The sequence below is a fragment of the Salmo trutta genome, chromosome 16, assembly GCF_901001165.1.
Source record: "Salmo trutta chromosome 16, fSalTru1.1, whole genome shotgun sequence".
In the NCBI taxonomy this organism is placed as follows: domain Eukaryota; kingdom Metazoa; phylum Chordata; class Actinopteri; order Salmoniformes; family Salmonidae; genus Salmo; species Salmo trutta.
The window spans coordinates 21,563,109-21,578,363 of NC_042972.1; the positions used below are offsets into that span (position 1 = coordinate 21,563,109).

General features: G+C 43.1%; 1 protein-coding gene across 3 annotated transcripts in view; it reads right to left on the reverse strand.

Moving 5' to 3' along the window:
• LOC115150304 (phosphatidylinositol 4-phosphate 3-kinase C2 domain-containing subunit beta-like) overlaps positions 1–15,255 on the reverse strand; it is a 122,157-nt gene that overhangs the window by 55,289 nt on the left and 51,613 nt on the right. The window contains exons 26-32 of one of the 3 annotated variants that reach the window (XM_029693444.1): positions 15,044–15,245; positions 14,538–14,662; positions 7,799–7,916; positions 5,234–5,321; positions 4,549–4,655; positions 4,269–4,397; positions 3,878–4,118 (exon numbers count right to left, since the gene is read on the reverse strand). In XM_029693444.1, the coding sequence (XP_029549304.1) occupies positions 3,927–4,118; positions 4,269–4,397; positions 4,549–4,655; positions 5,234–5,321; positions 7,799–7,916; positions 14,538–14,662; positions 15,044–15,245 (961 nt within the window). In that variant the 3' untranslated portion in view covers positions 3,878–3,926. Of the gene's footprint in view, positions 1–1,745; positions 4,119–4,268; positions 4,398–4,548; positions 4,656–5,233; positions 5,322–7,798; positions 7,917–14,537; positions 14,663–15,043; positions 15,246–15,255 lie in introns of those variants that run through there. The other 2 variants (XM_029693443.1, XM_029693445.1) reach the window with 2 other exon arrangements.

A 15,255-nucleotide genomic window follows, 5' to 3' on the forward strand; every position in this document is an offset into this window, starting at 1 on the left:
AATGTCTGTCATCAGCTTTATAGCACACAACAAACACCTACACTCTCAACATGGAGAAGTAATCTTTCAATCATATAGTTTTCCTTGTAACTTCACACTGCAGAGCCTAAAGCTACAGTGCAGCCATCCAGACTGCTGTGAAACTCAGAGGAAATGTTGTTCATGTTCTAGAAATCAAACAGAAAGAGGCAGATATCCACCAGACACATTCAAAAGGCAGTCAAATAAAGTGTTGTTTTTGAATGAGTTCAGTGGTTAAACTGGTTGTTCCGGGTAGGGTGTATCAGTGCTCTTTGATTACTGCTCTTTAGCCCCAGGGAGGCTAACCTCTAGTCATTCAACACACACCTGTTCAGAGTACCTATCCCAGTTTCTAAAACTGTGCTCTTTATGAATCATGAATGAACTGGAAAATAAACATGTTCAGAGATATCAATTCTTCATGTGCTAAATCAGACAAATTCATAAATAACTGTACAGGGCTGGTGAACTGGACAGTAACTCCTAGGCAGAGTGTGCTGAACAGTATGTGACGTTAAAGGAAACCAAACCAAATAGTATCTAAATATTCAATTTTACGTGTTACATTTCAGCACCTATGAAAGCCAGCCTCAACTTGTATTAGCCTGTCTGTAATTGTATTGTGATCTGAAAACATCAGACACCAAGATGTTATGATATCTTACCAATAACTGTTCTATTTGAAAAACTTCCTTCACAGCCATATATGACCAGAAGTTGTTTTTTTCCCAGACCAAGTGACTTGGACCTGGAATAAACCTGGTCCTAGGTATTGGCAATTTTTCATGGTCAGGTCATTTCTTGGTCAGGTCAAAACTCCTAGCCCTAATTCATGAATTAATCTTGATCTTTCCCTCTCATCAGTGAATTAAGACATTGATTATGTGTGGATATAGTACGCTGCCCACAAGCAGTTTACTCCAATGAAAATGGACTCTTTACATTGCGAGAGGTCACAGTGTCTGTCTGCCAGAAAAACAGGGCCAGTGTGTAAGCCTCTTACAGAAGAAAATGAGAAATCACTGCCAAAAAAAGACTGCGCAGCCCACCCCAACATTTCCCAAAGACAAGATACAAATGGGTAGAGCGATGCTGCTGTAGGTGCATGTTGTTGAGTTTTTTCCCCCCTGGTATGTATGAAATCACACACACAATCCTTATTTTGCACTTATCCTGTGTGCTGTTGTGTTTTCTATTATAGCTACAGTACTGGATAATACATAGGCAGGGTCCCTTTGTAGTTTGAAACAACATGAAAGTCCAATGTAAGTGAAAAATGGATGAGAAATAAATCCAAGTGCAATATGTCCACTGGATTCAGTTGAATGGTGCAGTTAAATGGTGTTTCAGTTTTGTGTTTGAAAGAGCATTTTCTTTGGGATATACAGTGCATACTGTATTTATTTATTTTATTTATTTTGCTCCTTTGCACCATATTATTTATATTTTAACTTTGAACTTTCTTCAAACTACAAATCTACCATTCCAGTGTTTTTCTTGCTATACTTTATTTACTTTGCCACCATGGCATTTTTTGCCTTTACCTCCCTTATCTCACATCATTTGCTCACATTGTATATAGTCTTATTTTTTTCTACTGCATCATTGATTGTATGTTGTTCTACTCCATGTGTAACTCTGTGTCGTTGTATGTTGTCGAACTGCTTTGCTTTATCTTGGCCAGGTCGCAATTGTAAATGAGAACTTAAATAAAGGTGGTGAAATTTTTTTTTTTTTAAATCTCTGGCCCCAGCAAACAGTTAGATTCTCCAAACATCCACGTATGTGTTATGTAGAAGCACTAATGCAAAAAAATATTTGTGAAGGCATTGATAAAAGCAAAAAATAGAAACAAGCGATTCATATGAGGTTTCTCTCAATAAGACATTTGAAATGCAAATAGCGATTATCAAATAGGCAAATGAAGCTTAGGTACAGCTTGGATAACAACAGCTATTCAACAATGGAAGACACAAACACACAGCGCACAGTCCTACAAGTTCTACAGCAGAGTAGATACAGTCACTGACTGAGTGGACTAAAAAGAGTCTTTCATGTGTCTGGGTAGACCCATACCGTAATGTGCCAGGGTAGACCCATACCGTAATGTGCCAGGGTAGACCCATACCGTGATGTGCCAGGGTAGACCCATACCGTAATGTGCCAGGGTAGACCATACCGTAATGTGCCAGGGTAGACCCATACAGTAATGTGCCAGGGTAGACCATACCGTAATGTGCCAGGGTAGACCCATACCGTAATGTGCCAGGGTAGACCCATACCGTAATGTGCCAGGGTAGACCCCATATCGTAATGTGCCAAGGTAGACCATACCGTAATGTGCCAGGGTAGACCCATACCGTAATGTGCCAGGGTAGACCCATACCGTAATGTGCCAGGGTAGACCCATACCGTAATGTGCCAGGGTAGACCCATACCGTAATGTGCCAGGGTAGACCCATACCGTAATGTGCCAGGGTAGACCCATACCGTAATGTGCCAGGGTAGACCCATACCGTAATGTGCCAGGGTAGACCCATACCGTAATGTGCCAGGGTAGACCCATACCGTAATGTGCCAGGGTAGACCCATACCGTAATGTGCCAGGGTAGACCCATACCGTAATGTGCCAGGGTAGACCCATACCGTAATGTGCCAGGGTAGACCCATACCGTAATGTGCCAGGGTAGACCCATATCGTAATGTGCCAGGGAAGGTCCAGTGGGTACTGTACATCTTTACACCACAACAGTACAAAAGCATTCATTCCCTCTCTCAAATCAGAAAGACTGACCCAACATAATTCACATATCACAATTTACATAAATCTGGGGTACACAGAAATGAAAATATACATATACCACACAACCAAACAGAGCTCAAAATGGAGCTGCATTAACAGAAGGGTCCCATTTGAAAAATAAATAACTTAGGGTTTTCTTTTAAAAGACATGACTTCCAAGGGAACTAAACCTGTTTCAAAGTCTTTTTCATCAGGCGATAAGACAGACGTCTATCTGTTGGCCCTAGATAAAGATGTGGTCCATGGGAGAATATCGATTGCATATTCCTAGCGTCCTCTTTCCTCACCTCCTTCTCAAAACCCATTGCAGGAGAAGGTCAGAGGGGAGGGACCTCTGGCTCTCTCATCCAATGGGTTTAGAGAAGGAGATGAGAAGAGAGGACAAGGAGTATGCAATTGAGATTCTCCCCATGTTTTCAATGAGTAGTAATGCCTTCTGCTTCCTCCCATGGTCCTTGTGACCTGGTCTTGGGAGGCCATGTTGTTACCAGAGAAAGGTATTCTGGTAGTTAGAGTCACCAGAGATACAGATTGGTAATCTTCCCTTCTGGTCACATGGTCCGTAGTTATCCCTTTTTATGGTGGTCAGAGGCCAGCCTGGCTAACAATAGGTCCATATAGTACAGTCCCATGGATACAGTGTCCAGTGACGATTGACCGTCGGTGAGTCTACAGACACCCACACAAACACACACCCCCACTGGGCATGATAGGGGTCAACACCCCCCCGCCACTGGGCGTGACGGGTCAACACACCCCCCCACTGGGCGTGACAGAGGTCAACACACACCCCCACTGGGCATGATAGAGGTCAACACACACCCCCACTGGGCATGATAGAGGTCAACACACACCCCCAGTGGGCGTGACAGGGGTCAACACACCCCTGCCACTGGGCGTGACGGGTCAACACACCCCCACTGGGCGTGACAGGGGTCACACCCCCTCCCGGGCATGATAGAGGTCAACACACACCCCCACTGGGGGAATAAACCAGACCAACTCTCACAACTGAACACACCTATGCGCGTGCACACACACATACACACCAACCTGATTAGTAATTTCTCGCCCTCTTTCTCACCCTCCACCTCTCTCTCACTTAGTGTGTGGAGTCGGTGCTGGGCGTGCCCAGTTGGTGCCAGTCTGCCCAGCACTGTCCGGGTGTCAGAGTCTTCAGAGGGATGAAGGCCTCGCCCAGCAGGGTGTTTTCCCAGAATGCACCATCCCCCAGTACCCGTAGGTGGATAACCCTCTGCTGCAGGTCTCCACGAGGGATACGGTCATATACCAACTACAGGGAAAGAGAAGACACACAGAGTTATATACCAGCTACAGAGAGACAGACAGAGAGACAGACAGAGAGACAGAGTTATACACCAGCTACAGGGACAGTAGAGATACACAAAGTTACATACACAGTCACACATCAACTAAGTCTCACCATCTCATTGTAGGTGGGGTTGCAAGTGCGGCGCGCGGCCTTGGTCTTCCTCTTGCTGGTTTTCTGGGGGTCTGGGAGGAGGTACAGCTTGACATAGGGGTCAGGGTCTGTCCCTTCCTGCAAGGGTTGCTAGGAAATACACAAAAGGAAGGATAGTCAGTATATATCTAAAATAACAGTCTACAGTAGAAGTCTTCAACACCATTACATTCTCACCATTACATTCTCAAAGTACACACGCACACACAGAATGCATGCACACACACACACACACACTCACCAGGCCTCGTATGTGCATGACCATAATGAAGAGCTTGTCACTCTTGTAGGAGATGGAGAGCTTGACCTCTCCTACCACTTTGCCTGAGACCGGAGCCCAACAGATCTCTGCAGGTGGGGGAAAAAGACAAACAGAGACAGAACATGTGGTTATAGCAGAATTATTGTCTTAATGTAGGATTTTAATAAGGCTATACAGTATGAGTGTGTGTGTGTTTATAGTGGCAGGAGGTGTGTGTACATGTATTGTGTTTATGTGTGTGACGGCCCAGGGAGCAAGGAGGGCTGGATCTACAGAGATAGGTGACTGTATACCTATATACTATATGTGCAGTAGATACATCTTCATTAGAACACCAGTCAGCCAGATTGAAAGCTGGAGTTCCATTAACCGCTAAGCCCTCTCATGAACGTTGCTAAATGACTAAAATGTGAAATGTCTATGATTATCACATCGGCTATCGTTATCACATTATCACATCGGCTACTATTCCTGTGGCCAAGGACACAGAGTGTGTCATGGACTCTGCTTGGTGTGGCTGTTTGTTTTAGAAAGTGATAAAGTTAACCCTGTAGCTATATGCTGTGCATTACATCTCGTTAAAATCAGGCTTCCGATAGATAACCATCTCCTCTCAGCGAGTCACCTGATGCATCACACACTGTGGGTGGGTGGGTGGGTGTACCTGCAGGTTTGCTCTGCAGTGTGTTCACCACTGTTCCAGGTTTCTCGTCTCTTTGCAGAGGATGGAAGAAAGTGTAGATGAGGTCACACTGAAATAAAGAGAGACAGAAAGACAGAGAGAGACAAACAGACACAGAGACAGAGAGAAAGAAAGAGAAAGGAGGTACATTCAGTCAATGACAGAAAGCAACATGACACCTCCACGAGACCCAATTCATTCCTAGGTGGAACATCAACTCACACCAACACTGTGGGCGGTATTTCCAAACTGAGAAACAGAAATGGGCGTGCTAGCAGTTCCAGCTTGTGTTTAAGTTTGACATGGAAGTTGAGCTGTGTGTGTGATGTCAAACTGTTCTATTACAGATACAGTAGAGGGAAGTTTGCCAGCAATCAGAGGCAGGACAGTTCTGGTAAGTGACACAGTACCCGCCCTGACAGACTGTGTGTGTATGTCTAAGGCTGTAACACTGATATGCGGCTTCTTCTAAAAGGGGCTGATTTCTAAGAAACTCTCCAGTCATACTGAAACCACAACCACGTTCAGTGACTCCACACAGATCATTCTGCCTCCACTTTAATGAGCCTGTGTCCGTGCACATAAATCACTGGCAGTTATATAAATAATACACTAACAATTACAGCAGTTTCACATACAGTTGAAGTCGGAAGTTTACATACACCTTAGCCAAATACATTTAAACACAGTTTCACAATTCCTGACATTTAATCCTAGGAAAAGTTCCCTGTTGTAGGTCAGTTAGGATCACCACTTTATTTTAAGAATGTGAAATGTCAGAATAATAGTAGAGAATTATTCAGAAGTTTACATACACTCAATTAGTATTTGCTAGCATTGCCTTTTAATTGTTCAACTTGGGTCAAACATTTCGGGTGGCCTTCCACAACAAGTTGGGTGAATTTTGGCCCATTCCTCCTGACAGAGCTGGTGTAACTGAGTCAGGTTTGTAGGCCTCCCTGCTCGCACACGCGTTTTCAGTTCTGCAGACAAATGTTCTATGGGATTGAGGTCAGGGCTTTGTGATGGACACTCCAATACCTTGACTTTGTTGTCCTTAAGCCATTTTGCCACAACTTTGGAAGTACACTTGGGGTCATTGTCCATTTGGAAGACCCATTTGCGACCAAGCTTCAACTTCCTGACTGATGTCTTGAGATGTTGCTTCAATATATTAACATAATTTTCCTTTCTCATGATGCCATCTATTTTGTGAAGTGCACCAGTCCCTCCTGCAGCAAAGCACCCCCACAACAGGATGTTGCCACCCCCGTGCTTCAAGGTTGGGATGGTGTTCTTCGGCTTGCAAGCATCCCCCTGTTTCCTCCAAACATGATGATGGTCATTATGGTGAAACAGTTCTATTTTTGTTTCATCAGACCAGAGGACATTTCTCCAAAATGTATGCTCTTTGTCCCCATTTGCAGATGCAAACCATAGTCTGGCTTTTTTTATTGGAAGTTTTGGAGCAGTGGCTTCTTCCTTGCTGAGCAGCCTTTCAGGTTATGTTGATATAGGACTCGTTTTACTGTGGATATAGATACTTTTGTACCTGTTTCCTCCAGCATCTTCACAATGTCCTTTGCTGTTGTTCTGGGATTGATTTGTACTTTTTGCACCAAGGTACGTTCATCTCTAGGAGACAGAACGCGTCTCCTTCCTGAGCGGTATGACGGCTGCGTGGTCCCATTGTGTTTATACTTGCGCAATATTGTTTGTACAGATGAACGTGGTACCTTCAGGCGTTTGGAAATTGTTCCCAAGGATGAACCAGACCTGAGGTCTACCATTTTTTTCCCCCTGAGGTCTTGACTGATTTCTTTTGATTTTCCCATGATGTCAAGCAAAGAGGCACTGAGTTTGAAGGTAGGCCTTGAAATACATCCACAGGTATACCTCCAATTGACTCAAATGATGTCAATTAGCCTATCAGAAGCTTCTAAAGCCATGACATCATTTTCTGGAATTTTCCAAGCTGTTTAAAGGCACAGTCAACTTAGTAAACTTCTCACCCACTGTAATTGTGATACAGTGAATTATAAGTGAAATCATCTGTCTGTAAACAATTGTTGGAAAAATGACTTGTGTCATGCACAAAGTAGATGTTCTAACTGACTTGCCAAAACTATAGTTTGTTAACAAGAAGTTTGTAGAGTGGTTGAAAAACGAGTTTTAATGAGTCCAACCAGAGTGTATGTAAACTTCTGACTTCAACTGTAGTCATTTGCATTAACAATGAACTGTTAATATAGAATTAGGATGACATTCATGGTCAGTCTAGTGATTTTCAAACCTGTACTCTGGGACACCCAGTCATTCCATGTATTGATCTATTCCAGAGTTAGCACACCTGATTGAACCGAGTCAACACCTGACATGGTAAATCAGGTAAGGGAATCACGTCTGGGGGAATCAAGAGGTTTGAGAACCACTGGTCTAGTGAATATAGTGATAACACAGTGCTTTAAATAGACCTTTAAATAGAATGGCAGACACACAACAGGGGTCACTATGTGCCTGAACCAAAGGTCGGAGGTGACTGGTTACCTGGGCGACTTCGGGTGCAGCGTGCACCAGATGCCAGACGTATCCGTTGAGCTCATCTTTCCTCCTATCAGCCATCGCCTCTCCCCGAGACCGCCCAATCAAAAACCGGCTGGGGAAACTGGAAGGGGCATCAAAGGCAGTGGTGTAAAGTAAGGAAAATACTTTAAAGTACTACTTAATTAAGTAATTTTTGGGGGTAACTATTTATATTTTTATAACTTTTACTTCACTGCATTGCTAAAGAAAATAATGTACTTTTTACTACATACATTTTCCCTAACACCCAAAAGTACTTGTTACTTTTTGAATGCTTAGCAGGACAGGAAAATGGTAAAAATCCCTACTTCCTCTGATCAAGCGGATTTACTAAACACACATGCTTCATTTGTAAATGATGTCTGAGTGTTGGAGTGTGCCCCTGGCTATTCGTAAATGTAAAAAAATACAAGAGGGGCTCCTGGGTGGCACAGCGGTCTAAGGCATCACTACAGACCCTGGTTCTTTCCTGGGCTGTATCACAACCGGCCGTGATCAGGAGTCCCATAGTGCGGTGCACAATTGGCCCAGCATCGTCCGGATTAGGGGAGAGCTTGGCTAGAGGGGCTTTACTTGGCTCATCGCGCTCTAGTGACTCCTTGTGGCGACCCGGGAGCCTGTAGGCTGACCTTGTTTGTCAGGTGAACAGTGTTTCTTCTGACACATTGATGCGGCTGGCTTCCGGGTTAAGCAGGCACGGTTTGGCGGGTCATGTTTCGGGAAGACCCATGAGACAATATCGAAAATTGGGGAGAAAAAATAAAAATACAAGAAAATTGTGCCGTCTGGTTTGCTTAATATAAGGAATTTGAAGTTATTTATACTTTTGATACTTAAGTATATTTTAGCAATTACATTTCCTTTTGATACTTAAGTATATTTAAAACCAAAACCAAATACTTTCACTTTTATTTGACTAATTTTCTATTAAGGTAACTTGCCAGCAGCATACCACCCTACGTCCCACTGCTGGCTTGCTTCCTTCTGAAGCTAAGCAAGGTCGGTCCTGGTCAGTCCCTGGATGGGAGACCAGATGCTACTGGAAGTGGTGTTGGATGGCCAGTAGGAGGCACCCTTTCCTCTGGTCTAAAAATAAATATCCCAACGCCCCAGGGCAGTGATTTGGGACATTGCCCTGTGTAGGGTGCCGTCCATTGGATGGGACGTTAAACGAGTGTCCTGACTCTCTGTGGTCACTAAAGAGCCCATGGCACTTATCGTAAGAGTAGGGGTGTTAACCCCGGTGTCCTGGCTAAATTCCCAATATGGCCCTCATACCATCATGGTTGTTAATGGGCATAATGCCAACCCAGAGATGGCACTAGTGGGGCACCTATCTAGAATATATAAACAGGTGCATTATGAATTTCTGATCAGAATGTCGAGACCTGTAACATGTTATACCTGAGTAAAGGATTATGCTTGAACTTTACCAAACTCTCCGATGTGAGTTATTCACATACACATAAAAACAACGGTCACCTAATAATCCCCAGCTTACAATTGGCACATTCATCTCCCCTGTATCTATTCCCCAGGTCGTTGCTGTAAATGAGAATGTGTTCTCAGCCAACTGGCCTGGTAAAATAAGGGATAAATGAAATCTTTAAGTATGACAATTGGGTACTTTTTCCACCACTGATCAAAGGACATTGCTATGATTTCACTTTACAGTTACTACAGTTAGTATCCACCTCATTTTCAAACATTTCTATGGGCACAGCCAAATAACGGAAGCGATGGATTTCACTTCCGGTTTGCTTCCCTACTGCAGCGCGCCGGTGGAAAACTTGCCAGAGGAAATGATTTGAAAGTCAATTCATAGAGTATAAAAGTAAAGTAAACAAGTATAAGTGTAATTTGATTTAATTTAAGATCGCTATCGTTTGCTAGTCCTACTGGTAGGCTAGTTCTGTTGTGATAATAACGTTAGTTATATTGTCAAAGTTAAGGCCCGGGCAATACACCAAGCCAATAACTATAACCATAATTGTAATGATAAACTATAGGCTACATAACTAAAAAACGCTGGTGAGCATCCACACAAGAGGAAATGTTATAGTTGATAATTCTGCAGTCCTACACCTGTCAATCAACTGATCAACACATCCCACTGCTTATAATAAGGTGGTAACAAGACCATTCATGGAGTCTCTAACACACAGATACAGGTTCAGACAATTCAGTGTGTTCATTGTCATAGTGAAAACTGCAAACAATACTTCAATGTACATGGAGGTCTAATGAAAAATAAAATACTAACTTGTATTGAAATGTAGCAATTCAACAACAAACTGTTTAGCCTGTGCATCTTTTACAGCATGTCATTGTCTCGTTGCTCAAGTGGTTTGAAGCGATTTCCATTTTTCTAATAGTTGTCAATTTCTTCGGTTCTTCCTTTTCACTTGTGCTCATCTCTGTATGTCCTGTGCAATTATTTGCAATGTATCAGTGAAACAATGTAATCATAATCGGCCAAAAGTGATCACATTGGCACTCTCTCCCCGACATGCATTTTCTATGCTGTAGGCCTGTTCTACATTCAGCAAGACCAAGCCTGCTTCTTTCCCCAAATAGGCCATTAGGCCTAGCATAAAAAATGAAATGTCCTACTGTATCTTTTGTAGCTATTCCTGAGATTTTACGAGAAGAGAAATGACCTATTGTGGAGAGGCTTGCATAGCCAATAGCCTGTTGCACACAGAAATAGCTGGAAGAGAGTCTAGTGATGTGTAGCCAAAGTAAGAAGCTAAATATTAGGGCTATAGGCTAAATATTTACCTGTCAAAGTGCAAGACAAATAATTTGACAGATTATGAAATGGCAGATCTGTAGTGGGTTCCTCCAGGCTGTGCTCTGTGGCCTACGTTTTTAGACAATACAATTATTACAAATCAGCTGGGCTTGACAATCTGGACCCTTTCTTTCTAAAATTATCGCAACCCCTATTACTAGCCTGTTCAACCTCTCTTTCGTGTCGTCTGAGATTCCCATAGATTGGAAAGCAGCTGCTGTCATCCCCCTCTTCAAAGGAGGTGACACTCTTGACCCAAATTGCTACATACCTATATCCATCCTACCCTGCCTTTCTAAGGTCTTCGAAAGCCAAGTCAACAAACAGATTACCGACCATTTCGAATCCCACCGCACCCTCTCCGCTATGCAATCTGGTTTCAGAGCTGGTCATGGGTGCACCTCAGCCACGCTCAAGGTCCTAAACGACATCGTAACCGCCATCGATAAGATGTGCTGCCGTATTCATTGACCTGGCCAAAGCTTTTGACTCTGTTAATCACCACATCCTCATCGGCAGACTCAGCAGCCTTGGTTTCTCAAACGATTGCGTCGCCTGGTTCACCAACTACTTCTCTGACAGAGTTCAGTGTGTCAAATCGGAGGGCCTACTGTCTGGACCTCTGGCAGTCTCTATGGGGGTACCACAGGCTTCAATTCTTGGGCCAACTCTTTTCTCTGTATACATAAATGATGTCGCTCTTGCTGCTGGTGAATCTCTGATCCACCTCTACGCAGACGACACCATTCTGTATACTTCTGGCCCTTCTTTGGACACTGTGTTAACAACCCTCCAGATGAGCTTCAATGCCATTCAACTCTCCTTCCGTGGTCTCCAACTGCTCCTAAACACAAGTAAAACTAAATGCATGCTCTTCAACCGATCGCTGCCTGCACCTGCCCGCCTGTCCAGCATCACTTCTCTGGACGGTTCTAACTTAGAATTTGTGGACAACTACAAATACCTAGGTGTCTGGTTAGACTGTAAACTCTCCTTCCAGACTCACATCAATCATCTCCAATCCAAAATCTAGAATTGGCTTCCTATTTCGCAACAAAGCATCCTTCACTCATGCTGCCAAACATACCCTCGTAAAACTGACCATCCTACCAATCCTCGACTTCGGCGATGTCATTTACAAAATAGCCTCCAATACCCTACTCAACAAGCTGGATGCAGTCTATCACAGTGCCATCCGTTTTGTCACCAAAGCCCCATATACTACCCACCACTGCGACCTGTACGCTCTCGTTGGCTGGCCTTCGCTTCATAATCGTCGCCAAACACATTGGCTCCAGGTCATCTACAAGACCCTGCTAGGTAAAGTCCCCCCTTATCTCCTCTCACTGGTCACCATAGCAGCACCCACCTGTAGCACGCGCTCCAGCAGGTATATCTCTCTGGTCACCCCTAAAGCCAACTCCTCCTTTGGTCGTCTCTCCTTCCAGTTCTCTGCTGCCAATGACTGGAACGAACTACAAAAATCTCTGAAACTGGAAACACTTATCTCCCTCACTAGCTTTAAGCACCAGCTGTCAGAGCAGCTCACAGATCACTGCACCTGTACATAGCCCATCTATAATTTAGTCCAAACTACTACCTCTTCCCCTACTGTATTTATTTATTTTGCTCCTTTGCACCATATTATTTATATTTTAACTTTCAACTTTCTTCAAATAACAAATCTACCATTCCAGTGTTTTACTTGCTATACTGTATTTACTCTGCCACCATGGCCTTTTTTGCCTTTACCTCCCTTATCTCACATCATTTGCTCACATTGTATATAGTCTTATTTTCTCTACTGTATCATTGATTATATGTTGTTTTACTCCATGTGTAACTCTGTGTTTTTGTATGTTGTCGAGCTGCTTTGCTTTATCTTGGCCAGGTCGCAATTGTAAATGAGAACTTGTTCTCAACTTGCCTACTTGGTTAAATAAAGGTGAAATAAAATAAATAAAAAATTATACCTGGGCTACAACAACACAGTGCAATGAGGAACGTATTATTGTTATCAAATGAGTACACAATTATTGTCCATATGCTGTAAACTGATGTGATGTAGGCTAATTTGAATAACTGCTCATGCCAAAATAACTGCATAGGCCAACAGCCTAGGCCTGAGTATGCAACTATTTGGGTCTATTCTTGACAGTTTAGAAGGTCTAGAAAGGTACATTAGCAGGTGACTCATACAGTGTATTTTGTCAGGATGTAGCCTGGTGTTAAGATGGGCCTACTGTAGTAAAATATCAACTTCTCCTTTCCAACTCCCTACCCGTGAATGCTGTAGCCTATTTTACATTCAGCCAGCAAGAGCAAGAGTGCATCTCTCCTCCAACAGACTATTAGTAGGCTAAAGAAAATACGTTGAAATGTGTCCAACAAGCTTTTGTAGTCTGGCTTTTCCTGGGACTCTACGATAATTCAAAGGAATAGCTGTGGCAGTGAAAAGGCCAGGTGCATAATTGCACAACAAAACAGTGAAGACAGACAGGCTGTAGACTAAGTTAGAAGTGGATGCATATTAGCCAATAATTCATTAGCTCAATGTTAGGCTTCACACTGCAAGTGAATATATCCAGTCAATTTACACAGCGAAAGTAAAAAAGGTTTATCAGATAAAGAAATCCTAGGTAGCTGCCTACACTATGTGTGCTCCGGAGGCTGTGCTGAGCGCTCCTTCCCAGTTCCCAGTTTTAAGGGACAAGAAATGTATCCTACCGAGGCTACAACACAATGTAATGAAGAATGTTATTATTGTTTTCAAGTGAGTAACAAAACTCTAGTCTAGGATGTAAACCGCAGTGAATAGCCTGTCATTTGAATAACTGCTCAAAAGCCTGGCATTTTGAATTGTGGTGGAAATTCTAACCAAGTGAGAGAGACTTTGTTATTTCTTCAAACAATCAACCTTTATTATGGATTAAGAATTGCACTAATTGAGCTGGTCAACGACCACCCATCGATAGTCGTTGATTAACGAGCAGATTTGGGTTACAGCTCTTTATAGCAAAGTACATCCTCCTGAATGTTCATGACAAACAACATGTGTAGAATTATACAAAGGTTCATTATGCTATCAAGCAACAGACAGCAAGATTTACATTGTGCCAGGTTTCTGTCTCTAGGTCATTTACTGCTTGTTTATACAGGGTTATTTTCTGTTTCACACTCCTTAACACACAGATACTAATGCAACAAGTACAGTGTTCATCTGCATGTGAGAGAAACTGGAGGGAGGGTTCACCTGGTCCTGGCACACAGGCCAGCATTTCACAGACACTAATCATTCAATGGACTGCAGGCTGTAGGTTCTATCACCAAGCCATCATAAATGAATTGCTAGCGCCAAACCCCAGAGGCCCAACTCAGTCCCACAGACACAGATGAGACAGTACTGAGGAACCTTATTCCATGTATAAACAGTATTAAAACATCATCTTGCCATTTTCTACCATAGAATGCATGTTCATTTAGAAATAACTCCATCTAGCCTGCTTGATTGTAAAAACCATTTGGATCAGTTCTGGGGTTTTTCGCTGCAGTTTACAAGGTCCAGACACATTAGCAGGACAGTAATATGTTGTATTCTGTCATGATGTATCAGCTAACAGAAACAGGTAAATACAGGGATTTCTAGTGGCGCACATATGAATTACGATAATGTGCGAGCGCAGAGGAAGTTGTATCCATAGTTGCCGCGTTTGGCTTCCGTGTTTTAAAAGTGTTGGAAAATGAGGTGGATAGTTACAGATAGATACCAGTGACATCATTTCCTACAGTTATTTAGATTCCAATGATTATCACTAAAATTACTATTCCTCTATTACTAGTTACTGTTGTTGTTGTTTCAAGAGAAGGGTGATGTTCTGTACATGATCAATGTGTGTGTGTGTGTGTTACCTGGGTAGTTTGGATGAGGGGAAGACGAGGCGTAGTTTACTGTGTAGTTCATAGAACTCCTCAAAGCTCCTCTGGACCAACACTGACCCCTGCTGGCCCTCTCGCTCCACCTTCACCACAAACGCCTGGGGGGAGAGACACACACACTATACAGTTGATCTTACATGACTCCAGCCTTACGTGATGCATCCTTTACAGGCTGTGGGTTAGGATTTGGGAGAGACAGTTTGTCTTTTGTATTTGTTGCTGGGCTTATACTAAAGTGTAGGTGCATGTGTGTGTAGCTAACTGTAGTCTTACATAGCATTCATTTTCTGGGGCTGTGTGTGTATACGTAGTATATTGTATGACTAGACTTATGTATTCTTGTATCATTTGCTGGGGCTCTATGTGCGTATGTAGTATAGTGGACATATCCCTTGCTGGGCCTATATGAACATGTAACTGTAGATATTCACATAGGTTTAATTTACGAGGACTGTAGGTGTATATGACTGTAGACTTACGTATCCTTTGCTGGAGCTGTACGTTCGTATGTGTCGGCAGACAAAGAGGTTGCGGATGAGTCCATCCGTCTTGAGCGTGTAAACCCGAGGAGCAAAGGAGAGGACAGGATGCTCCTCGGATGAGGCAAACTTCATCTGGGCCAAGTTATGGATGAAGAAGTTCAACTTAGTTGCAACACTGCCCAGACTGGACTCTATCAACCTAGAGAGGG